Below are 20,030 nucleotides of genomic sequence, written 5' to 3' on the forward strand. Positions count from 1 at the left end.
TTCCGAACCATACTTGTTTTGGCAATTTATTTCCTCAGAGGTGCCAAAGATTGAAAACATTTTATAGGAATAAATTATTTAGGAATAAATACATAAGCAATGTTTTAAAAATATAAAATAAAATAGAATATTTTTTAGGAGTTTTGTACAAAGTTCTTTGTCATATTGGTCATGTAGGGTTATGTCCTGCACCTTTTTTTATTAGATTCGGCCGCGGGCAGGAAACAAACGAATTAAAACAAGGTTCTTTACTAGATCTGTACGTCAGGGCTTCAACTAGTAACAGCTAGGTATTCTGCAACTGGAAAGTCCAAGGACGCGCAGTTATACCTATGAACAAGGCTTGTGACGCTCTCGCAGTGTTGCCGTCCACAACAATTTTAATCCTCTTATGTTCTTTCGGCGAATCTCATGTTGATTCTACATTTTTTTTTACTTATTTCAAGAATTCTGTGATATTTTTTAAAGAATCATCAACTTTTACTTAAAATTCTTTTTTAAATTATCGCATTTATTTAAATTACAGTTTTCTTACAATGCATTCATTCACACAAATCCACCGTACTTTGTTTTGTTTTGTTTTTTTCTTTTCTAGACTGCCGATTGTGCCCTCTGCTGCAGCTAATCGCTATCCCGCGTTTGCGTTACGCTTGCGGCGCTTCACAGCAGTCCCGTTGTAGGTACCCGAATTTGTGTTACTTTCCTCTGCTCTGTACGTGTGATTTGTTTTGTATTTTTAAGGTTATTTGTTGTTCCTTGGCGCGGCACTCAATGTGAGTGAACTTTTTTTCTCCTCTTTCTCTCTTACTTCCACGATTTTGTTTCCACACTATCATTTAAGGTTTGTTTTTTTTTTGTTTGCATTTTTTGCTAGTATTTTTGCTTCTAAGTTGGCCTGATTGGTCCCAGTGGGGTTTTGTGCGTTTTTTAAGCGGAACGCTCTATCTATCTAAACCACCATAGAATGCAGCTCTCGGTTTGTAACGAAATCTATCCACCACAATTCGCTGGGAGGGGACATTTTGTTGAGCTAAGAAATAAATATTTGTCCTGCGTGCTACTTAGCTAAGGTTTATGCTAACTCACTCGCTCTTTATATCCGCTGCTGTAAGCTTCCGTTTTACTGTTTTAGTGTGTGTGTCTTATTGCTTTTACAACGACTAAATACTTGGCTGTTTGCACGAACAGAATAAAACGAGCAGATTCTGAACGATGAGAAATACATGAAAGTGAGACGCACTCGTCGCCAAAGTCTCTGAAAGCGCTTCGATTCAGAGTGGCAGAATGCGACTTAATGATCTAGCAGCAGCAGCATCTGCACAAATACGCGAATCTATTCCCTAACTTAATTCCCTCTTCTCCGCCTCCCTTGAAGTACCCTGTCTGTGTGAGTGTGTGTCTGTGTGTGTTGCCACTTGGCTAACCACATGCCTAACAAGTGTGTGCGTGTTTAAGTGTGAGTGTATGTGTGTATTTGTGTCAGTCTTCTTCTATGCTTACTAATAATAATAATTACTTTCTTTTTCCTCTTCATTTCCTCTGGGCTATCCTAACTGAACAGAACAAAAAGACTTCTTCGAAAACTACCAACAGTACTCTTTCATTGATTACACGTCATAGCGTGAACTGGAATGGCGGATCAATATCTAATTATTGTGTTTCTGGTTACGTTCGTTCCGGATGGGATGCAAAACAAATGAGACGGGAGTTTAATTTTCGAAAAAGTTTAATATCAATGCTCTCTTCCTCTCGGTCAAATACGAAATCTTGGAAAATAGGAATAAATAAAACTGCCCTTCGGCACGGCCAAAATAAACAAAACTTGTGCTCTCACTATGAATCCTTGCGGACCGAAAGTTCCCTAATCATAAGCGTCAATTCCTCTAAACTCTAAAAACACGAAAAGGAAGAAAGGAAAAAACACGATTCGACGCGCGAAATTAGGCACCACCCGCACATGCTGAGCTGACCTCGCTTCTTGCTAGGATTTGTAGTTTGTGTGTTTGTTTTGCAAGTAAAATTATCATTATTAGTAAACGTAGATGGTCTTCAGCTGGGGCTTCAGCTCGGGCGGTATCGCCGGGGCGGGCTCGTGCGATTTCCGCGACACCAGCCGCTTGAAGCGCCCGGACAGCTGCCGCTTCAGTCCCTTGAAGCCGGTCTTGTCGTTGTGTACTAACGCATCCTGGAAGGGAGAGAGAAAAGAGAGAATCGTTAGTTTAGCCGCTTTATGTTTGTGAGGGCTTCCCGATTACGGACGTCAAAGTCGAGGTACCCCTGGAAGAAACTTCCTCACACGAACAATTCTCAGGTAAGTACCAAATAGTGTTAAGTAGGCGAGAGTGAAGAAACTTCAGGTAAGTACCAGTGTCAAAAAGTGAAAGTGCTGTCAACTGTCAAGTCAAACCAGTCAATTTAAAAAAAGTATCGTTTGTTTCAAAACATCGCTTAAAGCCGAGAAACAAACCATACCGTGTGTGAGTCCCAGCTAAGAGGCTGCGTTCTCACAGCATGGCGAAGCCGTAATCAGCGAAATGGCTCATCCTCACGAGCGCATAATCGCTTCCAGACAAGGCCACACCATCGTGGTTTGGATTGCGTACACCGCGCTTCCTGAACATCGCAATACGATCGTGATCCTTTTGGAAGCCGTGTTTTGAATTTGCAAAGGGGGCGCGTCGCTTTGTTTTGCTTTTTTTCGATTCTCGGGCGATTGGTGAAGCCAGACAAAGAACTCTTGGCCGGGCACCACTCTCATGAATAAACAATCAAGAAGTGGTGTGTCGCGACGGCGACGACTTCTTCGAGGCGGTTATTGGAGAACGAGTTCAACTTTTTTTTGCGCCAGGGGTTTTTAGCGGTTTTTACCACGCCGTTGCATCACAGAGCTTCCTTATGGTCTCGCCGGCGGGCCTCAAAAACAACTCATTAGTTTATTTATATCCCCCGCTCGGACTCGAGAGGGTTGGAGGGAAACGTTAATTATTCTGAATTTTAATCACCAGGAAGGCACCGCAAACGCGTTGCAATTATCAAATAGCCAACTATCCTAACGGCTCTCGCAATCTAAATTTAAGCCTACTCTCGTAAAAAAACTCAACTAGTCGGTTCTATAATTTGAAAGCAATAAAAATAAACTGACTGGCGGCAAAGGGGCGAAGGTACAGTCACGTACAGTACAACGACCTAAATCGTTTGCCTTGGTTTTGGGATTTGCCTGTTGCCAAGTTGCGCCTCACGGCTCTTCCCAGGTCGTCCTTTAACCGAAGGGACCTATCCTTTGGCGTTTATATCGTCTGCCTTTTTTTTTTTAAATTGGCCGCTTCTCGCGTCTCGTTTGAAAGTATCGAGCGAGAGAGATTATTCATTGGCATATGGCGAGAGCAGGATTGCGAAGCAACTTCCTCGACAATAGCGAGAAGAGTTCGACAAAAGAGCTGCAGCCAGGGGAGGGCAGCGAACTCTGTGCACAGGAAGAGCACTGAACTTGGTGGCTTGCGAGAGGGATTCGAATTTGGCATCGAAAATGACATCTCGATCACGGACGTCAAAGTCGAGGTACTTCTAACAAAAAGTGACTAATTTCGAGGCAGGTAAGTTTAGAGTAGTAGGCGAGTTTAGAACCTTGGTAAGTACAGCTGTCAACAATCAATTTACGTCAAACGGTGCAGAAAATTAGGGCTGTTTCCGTAATTTTCTGCCGTTTCGTCAGGACTTTCCGTGCACAAAGAGGAGACGGTCAATCTGTTGAATGTCCTCGCCGGGCCAGGAAAGAACAGCATCTTTACGACCAATCAAGCCGTTAAATTGCTGTTTTTTCCAGCCGGCTTTTCCGATCTCTCTGGTCGTCTGTTTCGTCTGCCGTTCGGGGCTTCCCGGAAGGTGGTTTGGAATGTTTTTTGTTCTTTTTTTTTGGAATTACTTACTTGACTGTTGGCGTTGTAGCTGTACAGGTTAGGCTGCGGTGGCAGCGGAGGAAACACCCACACACTGGACGGGCTCTGTCGGAAGGCCACCGGGGTCGGAACGGAGTATCCGTTCTCCAGCTGTTGGTGGTGTTGCTGCTGGTGGTTGTTACTACTACTATGGTGGTTGTGGTGATGATTGTTACTGCTACTGTTGTTGTTGTTTTGGTGATAGTGGGACGGTTGCGTCGCCGCTTCCACGTTGGTCGCCGTCACCGGACTCACGGACGACTCTTCGCGCTTTCTCAGTTTGCTGCGGACAATACGCATCGTCATTAGGGTACCGTTGCTGCCGACCATTTTCTTGAGCTTGTTAATCTTGGGTACGGGCTTGCGAGCGATATCACAGATTACTTCTTCGGTTTGGCTTGGCTGTTTTCCTTTTAACGAACACTCTCCCCCTCCTCTCTCAGAGTTCGCTTTTATCACAATTAGGAACGATTTTACTTCAAAGAATCTCTTTGAAAATTTGTGTTGACTAGAAACGAAGATGTGCACCACAATCTAGGCTTTAAAGTTTTTCGACCATTTTCAAAACACTCTCCCCGATCGTCTCTCTTTGGTACTGGTTCCACAACAACTTCCTCGAAGAGCCTTCGAAGACTTCTGGGAACAGTCTGCTCCTCACACTTTGACGCTAACTCCCAAAACAATCCCGCCCTGCAACAGTTCTGTCGCACTAGTTGGCTTCTAACTCTTCACAAACGGGCTGCTTTTTTTTCCAACAAACGAGAGCGCAAAAGAGGCGATCAACTGTAGAAATTCGCCTTCAAATATATGCTTTTTGCTTGCACTCACAAGACTTCTGCTTGCTTCAACGGCTCAAACTCAACTAGCGTCGGGTTCGGTTCGGCCCGCTCGTTTTATATATTACCCGAACAGCGTGCCGGTGACGACGTCGGCAAACATCGGCTCGTCGGCAAACAGATGGTCACTGCCGCCACCAACACAGATATTCAAAGTGGCGCCCGAAAGCACAACCACAACCAGCTCAGCTCTGACGTCCCGCGTGATTTGTTTTGAAACGTCACCGAGGGAGTTCGAAACGGCCTCGTAATGGAAACGGATGCAGGCTTGGGAAACCGTTTTCGCAAACGTGCGTTCGGACGACGTCAACGCATCAGCGCTGGAAAGTTCTACCCTAAACAATGATCTCGCGCGAAAGTAGATTAACCTGAATGCTGAGAAACTGCTGCTGGCTCTGCTGAGTCAGCCTGTAACGAGTACAGCTACTTCAGGTGTAGGGCGGTTCCCGGCCCAGTCATAACTGGACGGGGGCCGGATTGAATCCGGATAAGAGTGGTGGACCGAACGGGGAAACTGATAGCAATGCAAAACAAGTCGGTTAATTTGTGCGATTAACGCAGGCCTCCAGTGACGCTGATGAACTGGGGCAGATTGTTTGGGGGTAGGTCGCAAATTGTTTGTGAAAGTTGGTGAATTGAAGAGAATGCAACGCAATTTGTGTTATACAAATAGGTTCGCAGAACTTGTTGTTTGCTATCGCGTTTACTTGTTATGGTGAAGAGAGAGTATAGAAAGTGCATTTTAGAAACAACTTTACACATAAAGCTGTCCACTGCCTAATTGATTCATAAAACATTTCATTTACAGATTTAAATGGTAAAATATTTGCACAGTAATCTAGAAACTGATTCCCACACACACACAAAAATATTACAGTAATAACAAAAGTAACTTAATTTTGATTTAAAAAGTTGCAAAAATTTGCTCGAGGGAAAGTTTTTTTTCTTGTGCTAAAAATGAAAACTTTTACTGGTAAAGTTTTTTTAAATCTCCTTACTAACTGATTTAAAAGTCTCAACTTTTAATACGACTGTATAATTTCTTTCATTTTGACGTTCTCGTGTAACCGAGTACGCCTAAGTCCCAAATGTAAACAAACAATTTGGTGGGTACGGTGCACCGCGGTGGTGCTGATGAGTCCTTGAGCAAAGCGTTAAATCTTGCGTTAAATACAATAAAAAAATGTTTTTTAGCAAGCCGTTTTGAACTTTTAAAAATAAATATAAAAATCAAGCTCATTTTTCTGAATTTTTCACAGTAGTATTGAATGTAGTTTATTCTTGCCATAAAAGTTTTTTTTTCCAATTAAAAGTAAAAAACTTTTACCGATACAACGCTTTTGTTCCATAAATGCATGGTAGTATCAAAATTTTTCCAACTTTTAAATTAAAAAAGTTTGAACTTTCTACGAACATTCACCAACGCGAACTTTAAATCCAACGAACGATCATTTAAAATTTAGAGTATTTTTTCTTTGTGTGCAGGCATTCAGTGTTGCCAGATCATTCTGGGCCAGTTTTTTCAAGTTTCAGCCAGAATAAAGATAATTTAATTTCAAAGCCAGAATTTGATTGATTTTTAAATAACAGACAATTTCGAATAACATTTTGATTAAAATGAATGAGTTTAGTTAAAAATTGAAAACTAATAAATGTAAATTCAACCTATTTAAGGTTGGAAATCAATTGCACTGAATAGTACCAACTTTTAAATTGATGCCTATCCTTTCCTTCCTTGCCCCATTCATAACTCAATGCCTCTGTGCTCTCTTATGCTAATAAGATAGGAAAACCAGCAAGTGTGCAGTAGAGCACCGGGGCATCTAATTTTTAGATTTAATTCTGCAAGATTTATCGATTTTTTTATCGATTCTTGGTTATTTTTTCAATTTTGACCAGGCAACCCTGCCGGTTATTTTAAAGATTGAAAACTCATCGGCTGCCACTAGGATTGGCATGGTCCTCTATCAATCAACCAATTATCAATTTGTCAATTATTTGAAAAAAAGAATATTATGATGACATTTTTTTGCAAATAAAATCCAGGAGCAGCATCTTACAAACAATCACTTCAAAATAATTTTGGTTATCCCTAAAACGGGGGAAAAATAAACGAATAACAATCATATTCTTCATTAAATTGTCGAATAAAAAATTTAAAAATTGCATCAGATGGAAACAGTTATTCAAACATCAAGTAATACAAAAAAAAATCACGAATTTATGAACTTTAATTGTATAATGTGATAAATCTGTCTTCTATCGGTTTCTATACTTTTTTTCAAATGGAAAACAAATAATTGTTTTGATTATTTTGAAATCCTAAAAATTTCAAAGAAGAAAAACTATTTGTTAATCTTTACGAACAGTTTTGTAATTAATTATTAACTGGATTTTTCAAAATTATTCAAGTGTGTATCTTTTGGATCACAGATGGAGATGGAAAATCTTAATCAAATCTTATTTTGAAATTCAGGCTTCCAACTTTAATTTTGTTTTTTTTTGTCGACATAGACGTTCCCAAGGACAGTGAAACAAAAACATCAATTCATATTTGAAAAAGTCCTAATATAGAAAAATCGAAAAAAATGTTCATTGAAGACCTTTTGAATTCAAAAAAAAAATAAGTACCGTCATCTGAGCCGAATCGGGACTTAAGTCTTAATAGGAACAGTAGTGCCATTTCAGTAAAATAAATAACTGAATGCGATTCAGTAATCATCACTTTTACTGAAATTCGGCAATCAACAAAAATATTGATGTAAAATCAGTAACGCCGTTGCAAATATTTTTCAAAGTTTATGAGGGACATAAACTTCAAAAAATATTTGCATCGGCCTAACTGCATATCTGTCAAACTGAAATTGCTGCACTGTAACTGAAAATCGCACTTTGCTGAGTTCCTTTTCGCACTTTTTCATACGATTTTTTCAGTTCGACTGCGATTACACAAAAAAGTGTAATCGCAGTCGAACTGAAAACATCGTATGAAAAAGTGCAAAAACGAACTCAGCAAAGTGCGATTTTCAGTTACATTGTGCATATCTGTGCAAACGATTGCTGAATCTACAGCAAATGATCTGTCAACCTGACACAAAAAATTTAATAAATTTTCAGCAACATAATTTGACGTTTATTTTGCTGAAACTTCAGTTGTTCAGTTGAAATTTCATTAAACTATCTGTCAAAGTGACAAATGTCAGTTAACGGAGAATTCAGTAAAATCTAACTTATTAAACCGTTCACAGGAATTTCCGTAGATGAAAATTCAGTAAAACTTAGCTGAATTTCAGCGAAAAAAATGTGGTATATAAACAAACTGAAGAATTTGTATTTTTGATTCTCAGTGTACGGACGCACTCACACAAAAAAAAAAAACATTTTTTTAACACTTTTTTGATTTAAATTAACAGCCATCATTTGGATGGAACCCACAATAGTTTGATAGAAATGGAGCACCCGCAGTCGAGCAGTTTTTGACAGTTCGCTCCATAAGAAATACATTGTAGAAAAAAGCAAAAACTGCTCGAATGGAAGTTCTCCATTGTCATCAGGATCTGCTGTCATTTTGCTGTAGTCGTAATTAGTCTAGCAATCCGCAATCATAATATTTACATTTTTTATATTAGGGCTGGTATGGCCATCCATTTGCCAAATACACAGCAAAACCACACCGGCCCTACTGTCATAAAAGGTAAATATTATGATCGGGTTACACGTATAGGGTTGCCTTCCTTCTGTACACATTTGTTGAAATGACGTATGCGCCTCTTTGTCATTTAGAAAAAAAAATCATTAAAAAAGCTCATGAAAAAATGGTTGATGTGCCATGTTTAAAGACTGCCTTGAACACTTTGTTCATGGTCCTCTTTTTCATGAACGCTTGTTCAGTCTGCCTGTCATCGACCGTTGAACACAGCAACTTCTGAAGATTGCCGGACTGATATATCTTGGATAAATCGAACTGGCGAACTGTCGATCTCTGTCTTTTGCATGAAATAAACAAAAATTTACGGCTGTTTCCGTAACTTTCCGTCGTTTAAACCTCAAAACAGTGACGCATAGAAGCTTTCTTTAAAGTACCATAAAACATTATGTGCAAGTTTTCCAACTCCACGCTTATGATTCATCGAGACCCCCGACTAAATCCAACACTTCCGCCCAACTCCCAGAACAAAAACAAAGCACAAACTTTTCTTCGCTGATGCTTTCCAGTGCTCCCCAGTTGACTGAAGGGAACCAGAGAAAGCCATTAGGTTTGTGAGCTGCTGCCGGGCCAGCCACTTCCGCTGACGCAGCAGCGCTTCTTGTTTAGACCCATCCATCCAAGTCAATGACTGTTTACTCCGCGCACGACACTCATCCAAGCTTCAAACCAGAAGGGCTCGACTGAGCATTTCTGGGAATTGGCCTCTCTGTTTCGATTTTGGGGGGCGTTTGCGATTGACGGTGATGGGGAAAACACAAACTGGTTCTTTTTTTTCTCGTGCGTGTTGTGCTAATTGAATGGGAAATTTGGCGCGCTGCGCAGACCTTCCAGTGATGGCGCTCCGATGACTTCAGAGCGTGTCTTGGGATGAGTCAGATATGGGTTTCGCAAGCTCACGCTTGCGGTAAGGGGTGGGAGTATGGTGCAAGAAGTGTTGAACATCTTCGAGGCAGGTGAGAGATAGCGATATCGAACTTCTGAAGTCATCGATGTGATCGCCGGTATCATGCGTCAAGGTGGGTTGAAGATGGAAGGTTAGGTTAGGTTTGACTAAAAGAAGGTAGATTGTCAGTTATAAATGACATCAAAATGGTTGATCTTTTTGCGGTTATCTAAAAAAATTGATAGTTTCCAGCGAAATTTCATACCAATTCTCCAAAGCCATTCAGCATGTTCTAGAAAGTCAACATCAACAAAAGTCGGACAGCTTGGCCGCAAACAACAGCAGCACATGTTTGCACTTCAATTTGGCAGTTTAGCGCCAATCGCTGTGCAGAACGTCGCGCGCGTCAATGGTGAATCGACCAAACGTAAACAACAAACAGCCCAGCCATGGCCTAATCCGCTGGATATGAGTCCAGCCGAACAAATCCGATATCAAAGCAGGCCAGTTTACGCAACAGGCTTGAGTTGCAAATCGCGCCGGAGGTTCCGTTCAAAACATGTTTTCCAGCAGCAAAGTGACGCAACCGACTTTCTTCGGAAGCTGGCGCCATCTTGGCGTTATCAGCAGTTATAAATCTGTCGCGAGGGAACTTAAACAGCTGTTTTTCGCGCAACTTCGTTGCGGGACTAGGTTGATGTTCCAAGGATGGAGCCCCCACACCGTGGGGGGACACCGCTGTCATAGTCTCTGAGATAAGTACAAGTCATCAACGTGTTGGATTTGTTCTTGGTAAGGGACGTTTGCCTGCGGGTTGCGTTGCCGCAGACACCCTTGGACGATGAAGCCTTTCCAGTAATTGCCGACTGTTGCCATGAGCAGCCACGACTTGACGGGGTGCGCGCACAGGAAGCAGAGCTTAGGCAAAGCGACTGTGGTGGAGTAGACGAGTTCAAGATCAAGAATCTAGAACCAAACTCGGCGTTTCGCCGAAGGAGAGATGACGCGGCAGGTTGAACCAGTCTAGCAGCACCCCCCTTAAGTGATGAGGTGACTTGGGATAGATTGCAATCGCGATTCTCCCACCATAGAGAAGGGCGGGTTGTAAAACGGTACAATCTCAGGGTACACAGCTTGATTGGCCCGGGCAAATTGCTTTCGAGCGGCGGCGTGATTCTGGCGTGATACTGGCTCACTTTCGCCTAGTCAATCACGTCGAGGTTGACACACCTGTCGTCAATTATTCTAACTAAACACTATTTGTGAGTGTGTGTGGTGACTGTAGTTTCGCTTTGATCTTGATTTATTTGCGCGAATGATTTTGTGTAACGGATTGTTGGAAAAACACGTGGTTCAGTACACGATGATAATAATTGGTGATCGTAAACTCGAGGTTGTTTCACTTGCTGAAAAATTCTAACAAGTTCTCTCTTAAAAGTTTCAAGAAAAATATTGATTAAATTTCACGGGGATTTTTCCCGCCACTATTCGTGCAATCTGTGTACTGTGGAAAGTATCAGCTGCGAGGAGGACAATTTCCTGTGAGGTCTTGGTAATTGTTTGTTGACACGCTTTGATGAGATTTTAATTGCTCACATCGAGTACTACCACGGCATTGTTTAGCTAGAAATGTTTTTCTTGTGATGGGTGATAATAGATTTGTTTTTACACGATACTATAAGTTCTGATCATAATGATCCAGCGGTTTATCAGTACAGAACGATGGTATTCTTCTGCAAGCAAACTCACAAGATTTTAAGATATTTTTCTACTAGGATTGTTATTCGAATAGTTTCCGTTTTTGAAAATTTAGTGTATTTTATTTTTTTTATTTTTGGTACATTAAAACTGATGTAAAAAACCACAATATCTGAATCATGAAATAAATTACATCGATCAGTTTTCGGGAAATTCTTGAAGTCACGTAAGAAATTCTCAAACAAAACAGTTTTATAAACTTTGGATGAGAGACATTTTGCCTACACAATAAAAAATAATGTAAATTTGGAAGCTGTGATTTTGGAAGGTTGAATATTACCTATTTATTATGTAATTTTACCTCAATTTAGACTGAAAAGTGACATTACACCAGAAAAGAGGTAAAATTACACATTTCCAGAGGTAACATTACAACTTTTTTCTTACATAAAAAATGTACCCCTTCCCAGATGTTATATTACCATGTTTTTTTTCTGTGTAAAGTCGTTTAGCCGAATGTACATTTTATTGAATGTGAAGTATAAATCGTAAAAAATTGAAAAGTTTATTTTTTTTTTAAATTTCAACGTGCTTTCAATCAAGAGCAGTTCTTAAATTATTTAAAGTTCCTTTTATTCACTTTACGGCGGGTTGGAAGGGTTGGTCCAATTTGGTTCAAAACCGGGACTCATATATGTTTTGATAGTATCAATACCTCCACCAATTTTGAGCTTGATCAGAAAAAGTCAATTTCAAGTGGTGTGCCAGTTGGCGCGAAAAGACCCTTACATTATTTCCGTAAGATCTTGAATATTTCAATTATTTTAAACATCACAGAAAAAAAATCATGGTAATATTACATCTGGGAAGGGGTACATCTTTTATGTCAGAAAAAAGGTGTAATTTTACCTCTGGAAATGTGTAACTTTACCACTTTTCTGGTGTAATGTCACTTTTTCAGTCTAAATTGAGGTAAAATTACATCATAAAAGAGGTAATATTCAACCTTCCAAAATTAAAGCTTGCAAATTTACATTATTTTTTCTGTGATTTTATTTGTTTTTAATGTGTATATTATTTTAAACAGATATGAAATAATTTCAATTAAAAAATCTAGGATTTTTGTATTCATTTTGCAAGTTCTTTGAATTATTTAAGAAAAGATGTTAATTTATTCTGTGAGTTTTTTACATTGTTACGCAGGTGATCAGTAATCCTGAATAAAGTTTTTATTTAACTATTTTTATGAGTTTTAGGAATCATTTCAACATGACAATTTATTTGAGAGTCATATTGCTTTAAAAAAATATTTCTATGACTTTCTGATTAATTTCAAACAAGACCAGGTCTGTGAAAACGAAAAGGTTCCTCAAAAAATAATTTCTAGGACTTTTTGCATTCTTTTAATCATCCGTAATTCTTTGAATTATTTAATGAGATAGTTTTTATTAATTCTTGTTTACATTCTTTTCAGCATGAGTAGTTCCGTGAAAACAAAAATCCTTTTGATTTTATTTTCGATTTTTGCATCCATTTAAACATGTTCCTGAAAAAAAGATTTCTTGAAAATGACTATTTTTAACATGACAAAAAACATTAACATTAACAAAAAACCCGATTTAATATCTTCAGAGGTGAAATAGAGCCTTTCTTACAAAATGATGAAACCCCGACAAATATATTGGTGCAATTAATTTTTCAGAAACAAAATGATACCACCCAGTGAGAATTTGACCTAAAGCTTCGAATATTTGAAGGGTAAACCTCGAATACCATTTTTTATTTTTTTTTTAAACAGTCATCGCTCAAGTATGGATCGCAAGGTATTAAAATTTAATTAAGAAAAACATATTGGATTGACATTATAAGAAAAATATAAAGGGTACTCGGTCTTTAATGTTAGTCTATGATTAACTTAAAAAAATATGTATCGCTATTGCACTTTGTCGATCTATTATAAGAAGCCAAAAAGTTGAGTTCCGGGTTTCGGGACAAAATTCAATCGAAAGAGCGCATTTAAACCTTCAATTTAGTAATAGGATTTTTTTCTGGCACGACTCCTCGCCGCGCACGAATTTTTTAAGATTTCTGAGAAAAGTGTTTTTCCAAAAGCAAACCTTAAACCTTTCTTTTGTAAGAAAGGCAAAAAGAAGTTTTCAATTATTTTGTAAAGTTTTTGTAAAGAATTTGAAGTTGCTCATTGCATTACTTGTAAATCTCAGTTCATAATCAATATTTATCAAAAAATATCACAAATAGAACTGCCAGATGATAACACTTGTTTGATCGTCACACAGGTTTGGGTAAAATAGAAATACAACAAGTTCTAAAAATTACAAAAAAAGATTTGATAACCCAGGATATAATTTGAGACTCTTGAGAACAGTGTTTCAAATTATGTGAAAGAAAGTGGTTCTTGGAATTATTTTTAAAACATAGATAAGTTGTACAAATTTCTCTGAAGAACTTAAAACATATGACAGTGATGCTAGATGTTCAAGATTTGAGCACTCAAAGTTCTGAAAAAACGTACAACTTGCAAAAACACACAAAACAATTTTTATTAGTTTTTGATTCTGGGTTTATATGCAGTTTTAAGGTGGGTTGTAATGCAATTTTTCGAATGAGTGCAAAAAAAATGCGTTTCAGGAAATACCAGAAAATGCTTGCTGTATTTATCGAACCTCTAATCATTGACTTCCTTCCGTTCCATTAAATTCCAGGAATTGTTTTGTTTTCTATCCGAACAATACAAACGCACACACACACACAGGAATCAATCGCATCCGGATTACAGTGATATCAGCGACCAAAATATTTCCGATTGTAAGAGTTGTGTGATGGACCACGCCACGCCGCGGCCGTATCTTATCTCGCCAGACCGAGCAGACCCTAATCTGGCCAGCGTATCTCGGTAGTCCACAGTTTATTGTCTTATACATCATGACTTGGACAATGTTGGATCAGGTGGTGAAACGGCAAAATATTCCAAGAAATTAAGGATAAGTCCACTAGGTAACATCTCGTAAGATAAAATCGCACCGTTTCATTCACCAGTTTGAGCAAACAACAATCTGAGTCACCCTTTTGCAGTGCGACTGCAATGACAATCTCTAAGTAGCTAATCACCACGACTGTGCAACTCGATAGGAAATCGCCCAAGTGGAAGTCTTCCCACCACGAGCCCAGAGAGACCTTTGTTGATCATCATCATTAGCGGTCTCACGACCGACGACGACGACGCGCATCGGAGTGTTTCATGCAGATTCCGGCTGTTGGAAACCTCCACCGAGAATGACTGACCTCCAAAGCGCTGTAGATGCCTTGCTGATCTAATGCTGCAAATAGTTCGTAATGGATTGTTCGGCAGCTGTAACCAGGCCTTGACTCAACACTAAGTATAGCTTTTGAAGGATTTATCTGGTGAATTAGCATGTGTGTTCCAAAATCAGTCGGTATCATCGTTGAACTGCACCTTTTAGCTTGACCTTCTGCACCTATCCGGATGTTTCCCGCTAGGTTGATAAGCAATTTTTATGGAGGTGTTTCCCGAAAAGAGGCGATAACTCGCCAACAAAGTCCAAGAAATTTACGACCTTGCAAAAAAAGGCAACCGCCCAACAAACCCACTTTTAGGAGATTTCTGATAATAAGGGATTAACCCTGAACAATGCTTCAACAATGAAAGCTATTGTTCAACCTTCGAAACATTCGGAGTGCAAAAACTTTCCACTGCATCTGTCAGACTGACAGTTATCCACGGGACTAACACATGCACCTGGACGCCGTTTCACAATGCAGACCGCGAGCTGATTTATTAGCAATCTTGATCTAATTAAACATTGCTTAATCACGCCGACTTCTGGTGTTTGAGCCAAGTCAACAATATCTGGGCAGCTACTGCTGCATCCGTGAGCTGTAACAGTGTGTTTGTAAGTGGTACTAGCATGATTCGATTTGATTTCCATCATTTTGTATTGTGAGGTTCTGAAAATCAGATGCACCCTGTACTTCAAACGAAATGATGGATAACTTGGCTTTGCACGCAGTCTCATTGCTCCAACGAACTAAGCTGATTGTGGCGGCTAATTCCACGAACGAACTTTCCAGTAATTGCATGCAGCACCACTACCAACGACAGCGACTGTGACTCAGAGAGCGAGCTGTCGTGATCACTTCCACTAGTGGAGTGATGCAAATAGTGCAGTTTAGTAATACAATTATCACGTCGTAACTCTGAGAAATTGAAAAAAATTAGCTTTTTTGATGTTTTACGTTACGATGCGTCAAAAATAAAGCTGTATTGGTAAAAGCGGAACACGGAGAAAAAAGAGTTCCCAAAATCGTGAACAAGCGTTCATGAAAATGGGAACCACGAACAAAGTGTTCAAATCCCATGGTACGATTTCCAAAAACGTACCATGGAATTTGAACACTTTGTTCGTGGTTCCCATTTTCATGAACGCTTGTTCACGGTTTTGGGAACTAATTTTTCTCCGTGAAGTCTCCATGTTAATACGCGTAGCGCCTACTGCCATTTCTGTATCACGTGAATGATCAAAGGTGTCGAAATGTGCGTAACCAAAAAAAGCTTGTTTGATAGTGTGCGTGCACTCTCGTTGTGAGCTACTCGGCAAAAAAGCGCACGCTTCGACATTTTGCAATAATTATTTATGAAAAAAATTAAAAAAAAAAACACAGAAAAAACGCAGTTTAGACCATTTGTTCAAAGTACAAGGCCACACTATCGGAGATAAAACCGGGTGAATGGAAGGCGTGTGCTTTGACCCTTATCAATTGCAACCATAAAAATCAAGCCACAATCGCGCGTGATAACGGATACTAACACAGCCAAACACAAACCAAAACAATGCCCGGCCAGACTTCCGCCGACAATCTGATTTCCAACGAATTTTCTGACTTCATATCCAAAGTGGTGTTTGTGTGAATTCTTGCGAAATTCCACACCTGCACGCTTCGGCGGTAATACCACGCGAGAGATTACGGATTGAAGGCCGCTAACGCTTGCTAACGCTAACTATCACTGCGAAGTACGCACTTTTAATATCTTATAATTGGCGGTCGTTTACGTTGGCCCTTCCCGAAGCCAACCGTAAGAGCGGCCATTTTGAAACTATTACAAGTACATACACTAAGGGTGGGGTGACTTGAGTTTCAAAACATTGCGCGTGGTGATATCATTTTCAACAAGGTACACGCGTACACCGGTTGGTCACGAACTGCCGAGTCGTCGCCGATAGTGTAAGTGTGCGGCTCAAAAAGACAAAACCAGAGTCGTTTGCTAACGGGGAAGACCCTGTTTAAAAATAAACACGTGGAGTTCATATGTTTTCGCGGGAACTCACCATAGATTCAGATTACTAATTACACTCAACCCCCGGTGGTTGGTCACCTTTTCGTTTGACACTTTTTGAGTTTGTACCCCGTTGGTTAGTCGGCGCTCACGCACACTATCAAAACAAACGTTTGGTAGTGTGTGTTTGAACTCCGTGTTAAAAGGGTGTCAAACTTAAAAGTGACCTCGTTCGTTTGACAACAGTTGATGTCAAAACATCGGGATTTAAGTGTACTCTGGACGAACGCCGCCTTGCGACGCATTTCCAAACTACAATCTGACAGCTGGGTGCTTCTGCTACCGTCCGCACGGCGGCGTTGCAACATCCCATTGTCTCTGGCGGACAACCGCGTATCAACCTGTTGATTAATCGATGCGATGATCAAACCCCTCAATCTTCCGAGAATCGCCACTTCAGACACTTGGCGCGAGTGTGTGTCTAATTGAGGCTTTTATCTCGCTGGACAGCTCAGCCCCCGCCGGCAAAGTCCACACAAAGTGGACACGCATAGATAACTAGATCCCCGGGCGGGAGGGCTAGACTCAGCCACCTAAAAATAGACCAATCACCGGGTTCTGAAGTGCGGTCAATTTGATCGGGCGAAATGAGCCTTTCCTGGAAGCGCAGCGATGACTAAGCGACGATAATGACCATATACTTGAGGAAGGTTGCGGCAGGGTTCAGAGAACCGAAAGCGTCAACAAAAAGTCGAGACGAGTTGGTGATTGAATGCCTCAAGGAGAGATCACGCGAGAGTGATCACGTGAAGAGTTTGGTAACGTGACTTGATCGAATCGGTGAGTTGCATAAAACCAGCACAGATATGCAGAACGACTTGGTCGAGGAACACGTGCCGTTTGTAACCTTGGAATGACGTGTTGGCGTTGGGTGCTGACGGGTTCCAAGGTGATAGATGATCCAGGTATGGAAACGGGACAAGTTCTGCAACTTTTTCAGACACCTCGTTAAGAAACATAGAATCGTGCCACGTGCCGGCACGAAACGGTGAGATACAATGGCACAGCTTGTGGCATTTACTTAGTCGATTAGCAGATCAAGTACAAGGTGATTCCAAGCAGCTGAAGCATTGATGGCGTTTGTTGTAGGTATGCTTGAGTTGTAGGTTGTAGAATGCAGAACGACGTGTGGCTTGATGCGCTGAGGTGGAATTAGTTTGGGATGAACTAAACGTCTATTTGCAGAATTATCAAGTTGATATATCTGATTTAGATATTAGAAACCCGTCCAGATCATCATTGTATTACATACTATTAAATGTTTATGAGAATCTTTCCACTCCACAATAATTTGAAATGGAAATAAATCCTAAAATTTACGGAAAATCTTTTTCAGAAGCTGCGTACACCGCATCAGGGCTGTTCCGCTGGATTGACGGCATCATTACAACGATAGACAAAGTGTTTAATTGTCAGTTAGAAGTGCAGACGTTGCTGTTAGAACCGCTGACATGCTCAGGTGTTACTTGTAACATGTTCGCGGGATGACGATGATTAACTTGACTAGTAGTTTACACAAGTCCCGAGAATTCTCATTATTCAAAAGTCCCTGGAAGTGAGAATTCAACGGAACTTCCAACACCCAATCAGAAACGAGTGCAGTTGATTCACCGACTTCCAACAAGACTGAATTGGGTCCTAAAATGAAGCTTAGATTGCTGATATTATTGTTTACAGCGATAAAGCTTATTTTTCTGAGTACAATGACCCATTGCACGACCACAAAGAGTCAAAAATGGATTTTTGAATCAATTTTGAAAAATTAACCCCGCGGTCCTTCTTGACAGAAAAGCTCCTACTTGACAGCTCTTTCCATAGTTAATCCATCGAAAAAATGTTGTCTTGACAAAAAAAAAATTTGCGTTTAAATGAAAAAAAGTGATCAAAAATGGTTTTTAATCGTGTTTTTTACCGTTGTACATAAAAAATTACATTGGGCTTTAGTACCCAATTACGTAATATGGGTTTTCTTCAAGAAGTTGAATCAACTTGCAGATGACCCAACTACAGTAACCTCAACCAAAGCCAAGCTAATCAACCCCGTTCGATAACCGACCAAGACGCCACCTTATCGCGACCATCTGGCCTCCCCCAAATTGATGCGCCGCTCCACTTGACAACCCCAATTCGCCGAATTATTCGGCACCCAATTAGCGCGTGAATTCTCAGCCACGCCACGCTTATTCGCGTAAAGCGCGCCGCGACCGTCCCGCCCATAAATTAGCATCAAGACAAAAGAACCAACCGCTGGTACAGTGAAACGTCGTTGGTTTGACAGCTTGTTTGTTTGGCGAAGCTAAGCTTACAATTTGCGAGCGTTGACAGACGTAAAGCAAAATAAACAGAACAAACCAGCTTGTTATCTAACCATCGGGGTTTGACTGTTGTTAGACTGTTGCCTAGCAATCGGTCAGAAGCAGCGAGTATGTTTTAAGGTTATGACCGAGAGAGGGAGTTGTGTGTGCGCCCGCCTAGCAACCGAACAATCTAGTTCTGTTAGGGGCGGTAATGCAGCTCAAAGGGGATCGCTGGACAAACAATGCTCAAGAAAATGACTCATGACTCGGTTGGGCAAGGTTATAGTTACCATTCCATGTAGAGATAGAGGTAGACCTCCTCCATGATGAAGCTGCGATCGTGGCGTCAAGGTGCAACCGCTGAAGTAAGACAGAGAGGGCGCGCGACCTGCTTGCGAATCCCAAATGGTTGCGGATCTGGCAATCACTTCTGGTGAGACTTTCCCGTCCGAGTCCGAGAGAGTCTTTTTGGCTTTCGAAAAATCACAGATGGTTGTCGTACATGAAGATTAACGCTACGTTCTTCTTCATCGCCTTCATTTTTCCTTGTTTAAAGCGATACTAATACTGGCCGAAGTACGCACACATTTGCACACGAATCTATCACTCCAAGCGGATCACTACTACGTCTTCCGCAAACTCCAACAGTGTCCCCTCCGGATCTTCTGTCCACTGTAACGAGGTCGACCAAGCTGTTCACAGTGATCAGCTGATCACCACTCACTCACACGCACAGCGGAACGGGGGTCACTTTCTTTTAGCAAGTCCAGCCGTTGGAGCCGTGATGGATCGCCGACTGCTTCGGACATCCAGCAAAGTGGCACTGCTCGACTGGCAGACTCGTGCAAGTCATGACGGCGTCGGCTGTTGCAAGATCTTCACTCTGAAGCTGATTGTAATTCAGACCAGACAACCCCGAAAACTTTCGGCAGTCTGCAGCCGTTTCTTCCTTGACTTGGTTTTCTGCTTGGCTTGGGAACAGCTCGAACGTGCTCAGGCTACACTAACCAGCTACACACAGAGCAAAAGCAGCGCAGTTCACGAACAAAGACCAATAAAAAAATCAAGTTTCGCTGCTGCTTCCACCACCTCTGACGATCCGAACTTCCGCGAAATCGGCTCCACGAAGACGATCCCCTTCTTGGACTTCACGATAGGCTTCAGAGAAGCTCAAGTCCTTACACAAGCTGACCACACAGGACTCGCTGGTGGGCGGCGGCGACACGCGTCCAGGACGCTTTGCAGCTGCTGCTACGCGCGCACACGCACACACACACACACGCAAGACGCACACTACG

General features: G+C 41.0%; 1 protein-coding gene across 2 annotated transcripts in view; it reads right to left on the reverse strand.

Annotated features, from left to right (window-relative positions):
* Positions 1-491: 491 nt before the first annotated feature.
* LOC6035539 (protein catecholamines up) overlaps positions 492-20,030 on the reverse strand; it is a 240,364-nt gene continuing 220,825 nt past the window's right edge. For both annotated transcript variants that reach the window (XM_038254903.1, XM_038254907.1), the window contains 2 exons: positions 3,927-4,218; positions 492-2,185 (listed from right to left, as the gene is read on the reverse strand). In XM_038254903.1, the coding sequence (XP_038110831.1) occupies positions 2,030-2,185; positions 3,927-4,218 (448 nt within the window). In that variant the 3' untranslated portion in view covers positions 492-2,029. The remainder of the gene's footprint in view (positions 2,186-3,926; positions 4,219-20,030) is intronic.

Source organism: Culex quinquefasciatus, chromosome 1, assembly GCF_015732765.1.
Source record: "Culex quinquefasciatus strain JHB chromosome 1, VPISU_Cqui_1.0_pri_paternal, whole genome shotgun sequence".
NCBI lineage: Eukaryota > Metazoa > Arthropoda > Insecta > Diptera > Culicidae > Culex > Culex quinquefasciatus.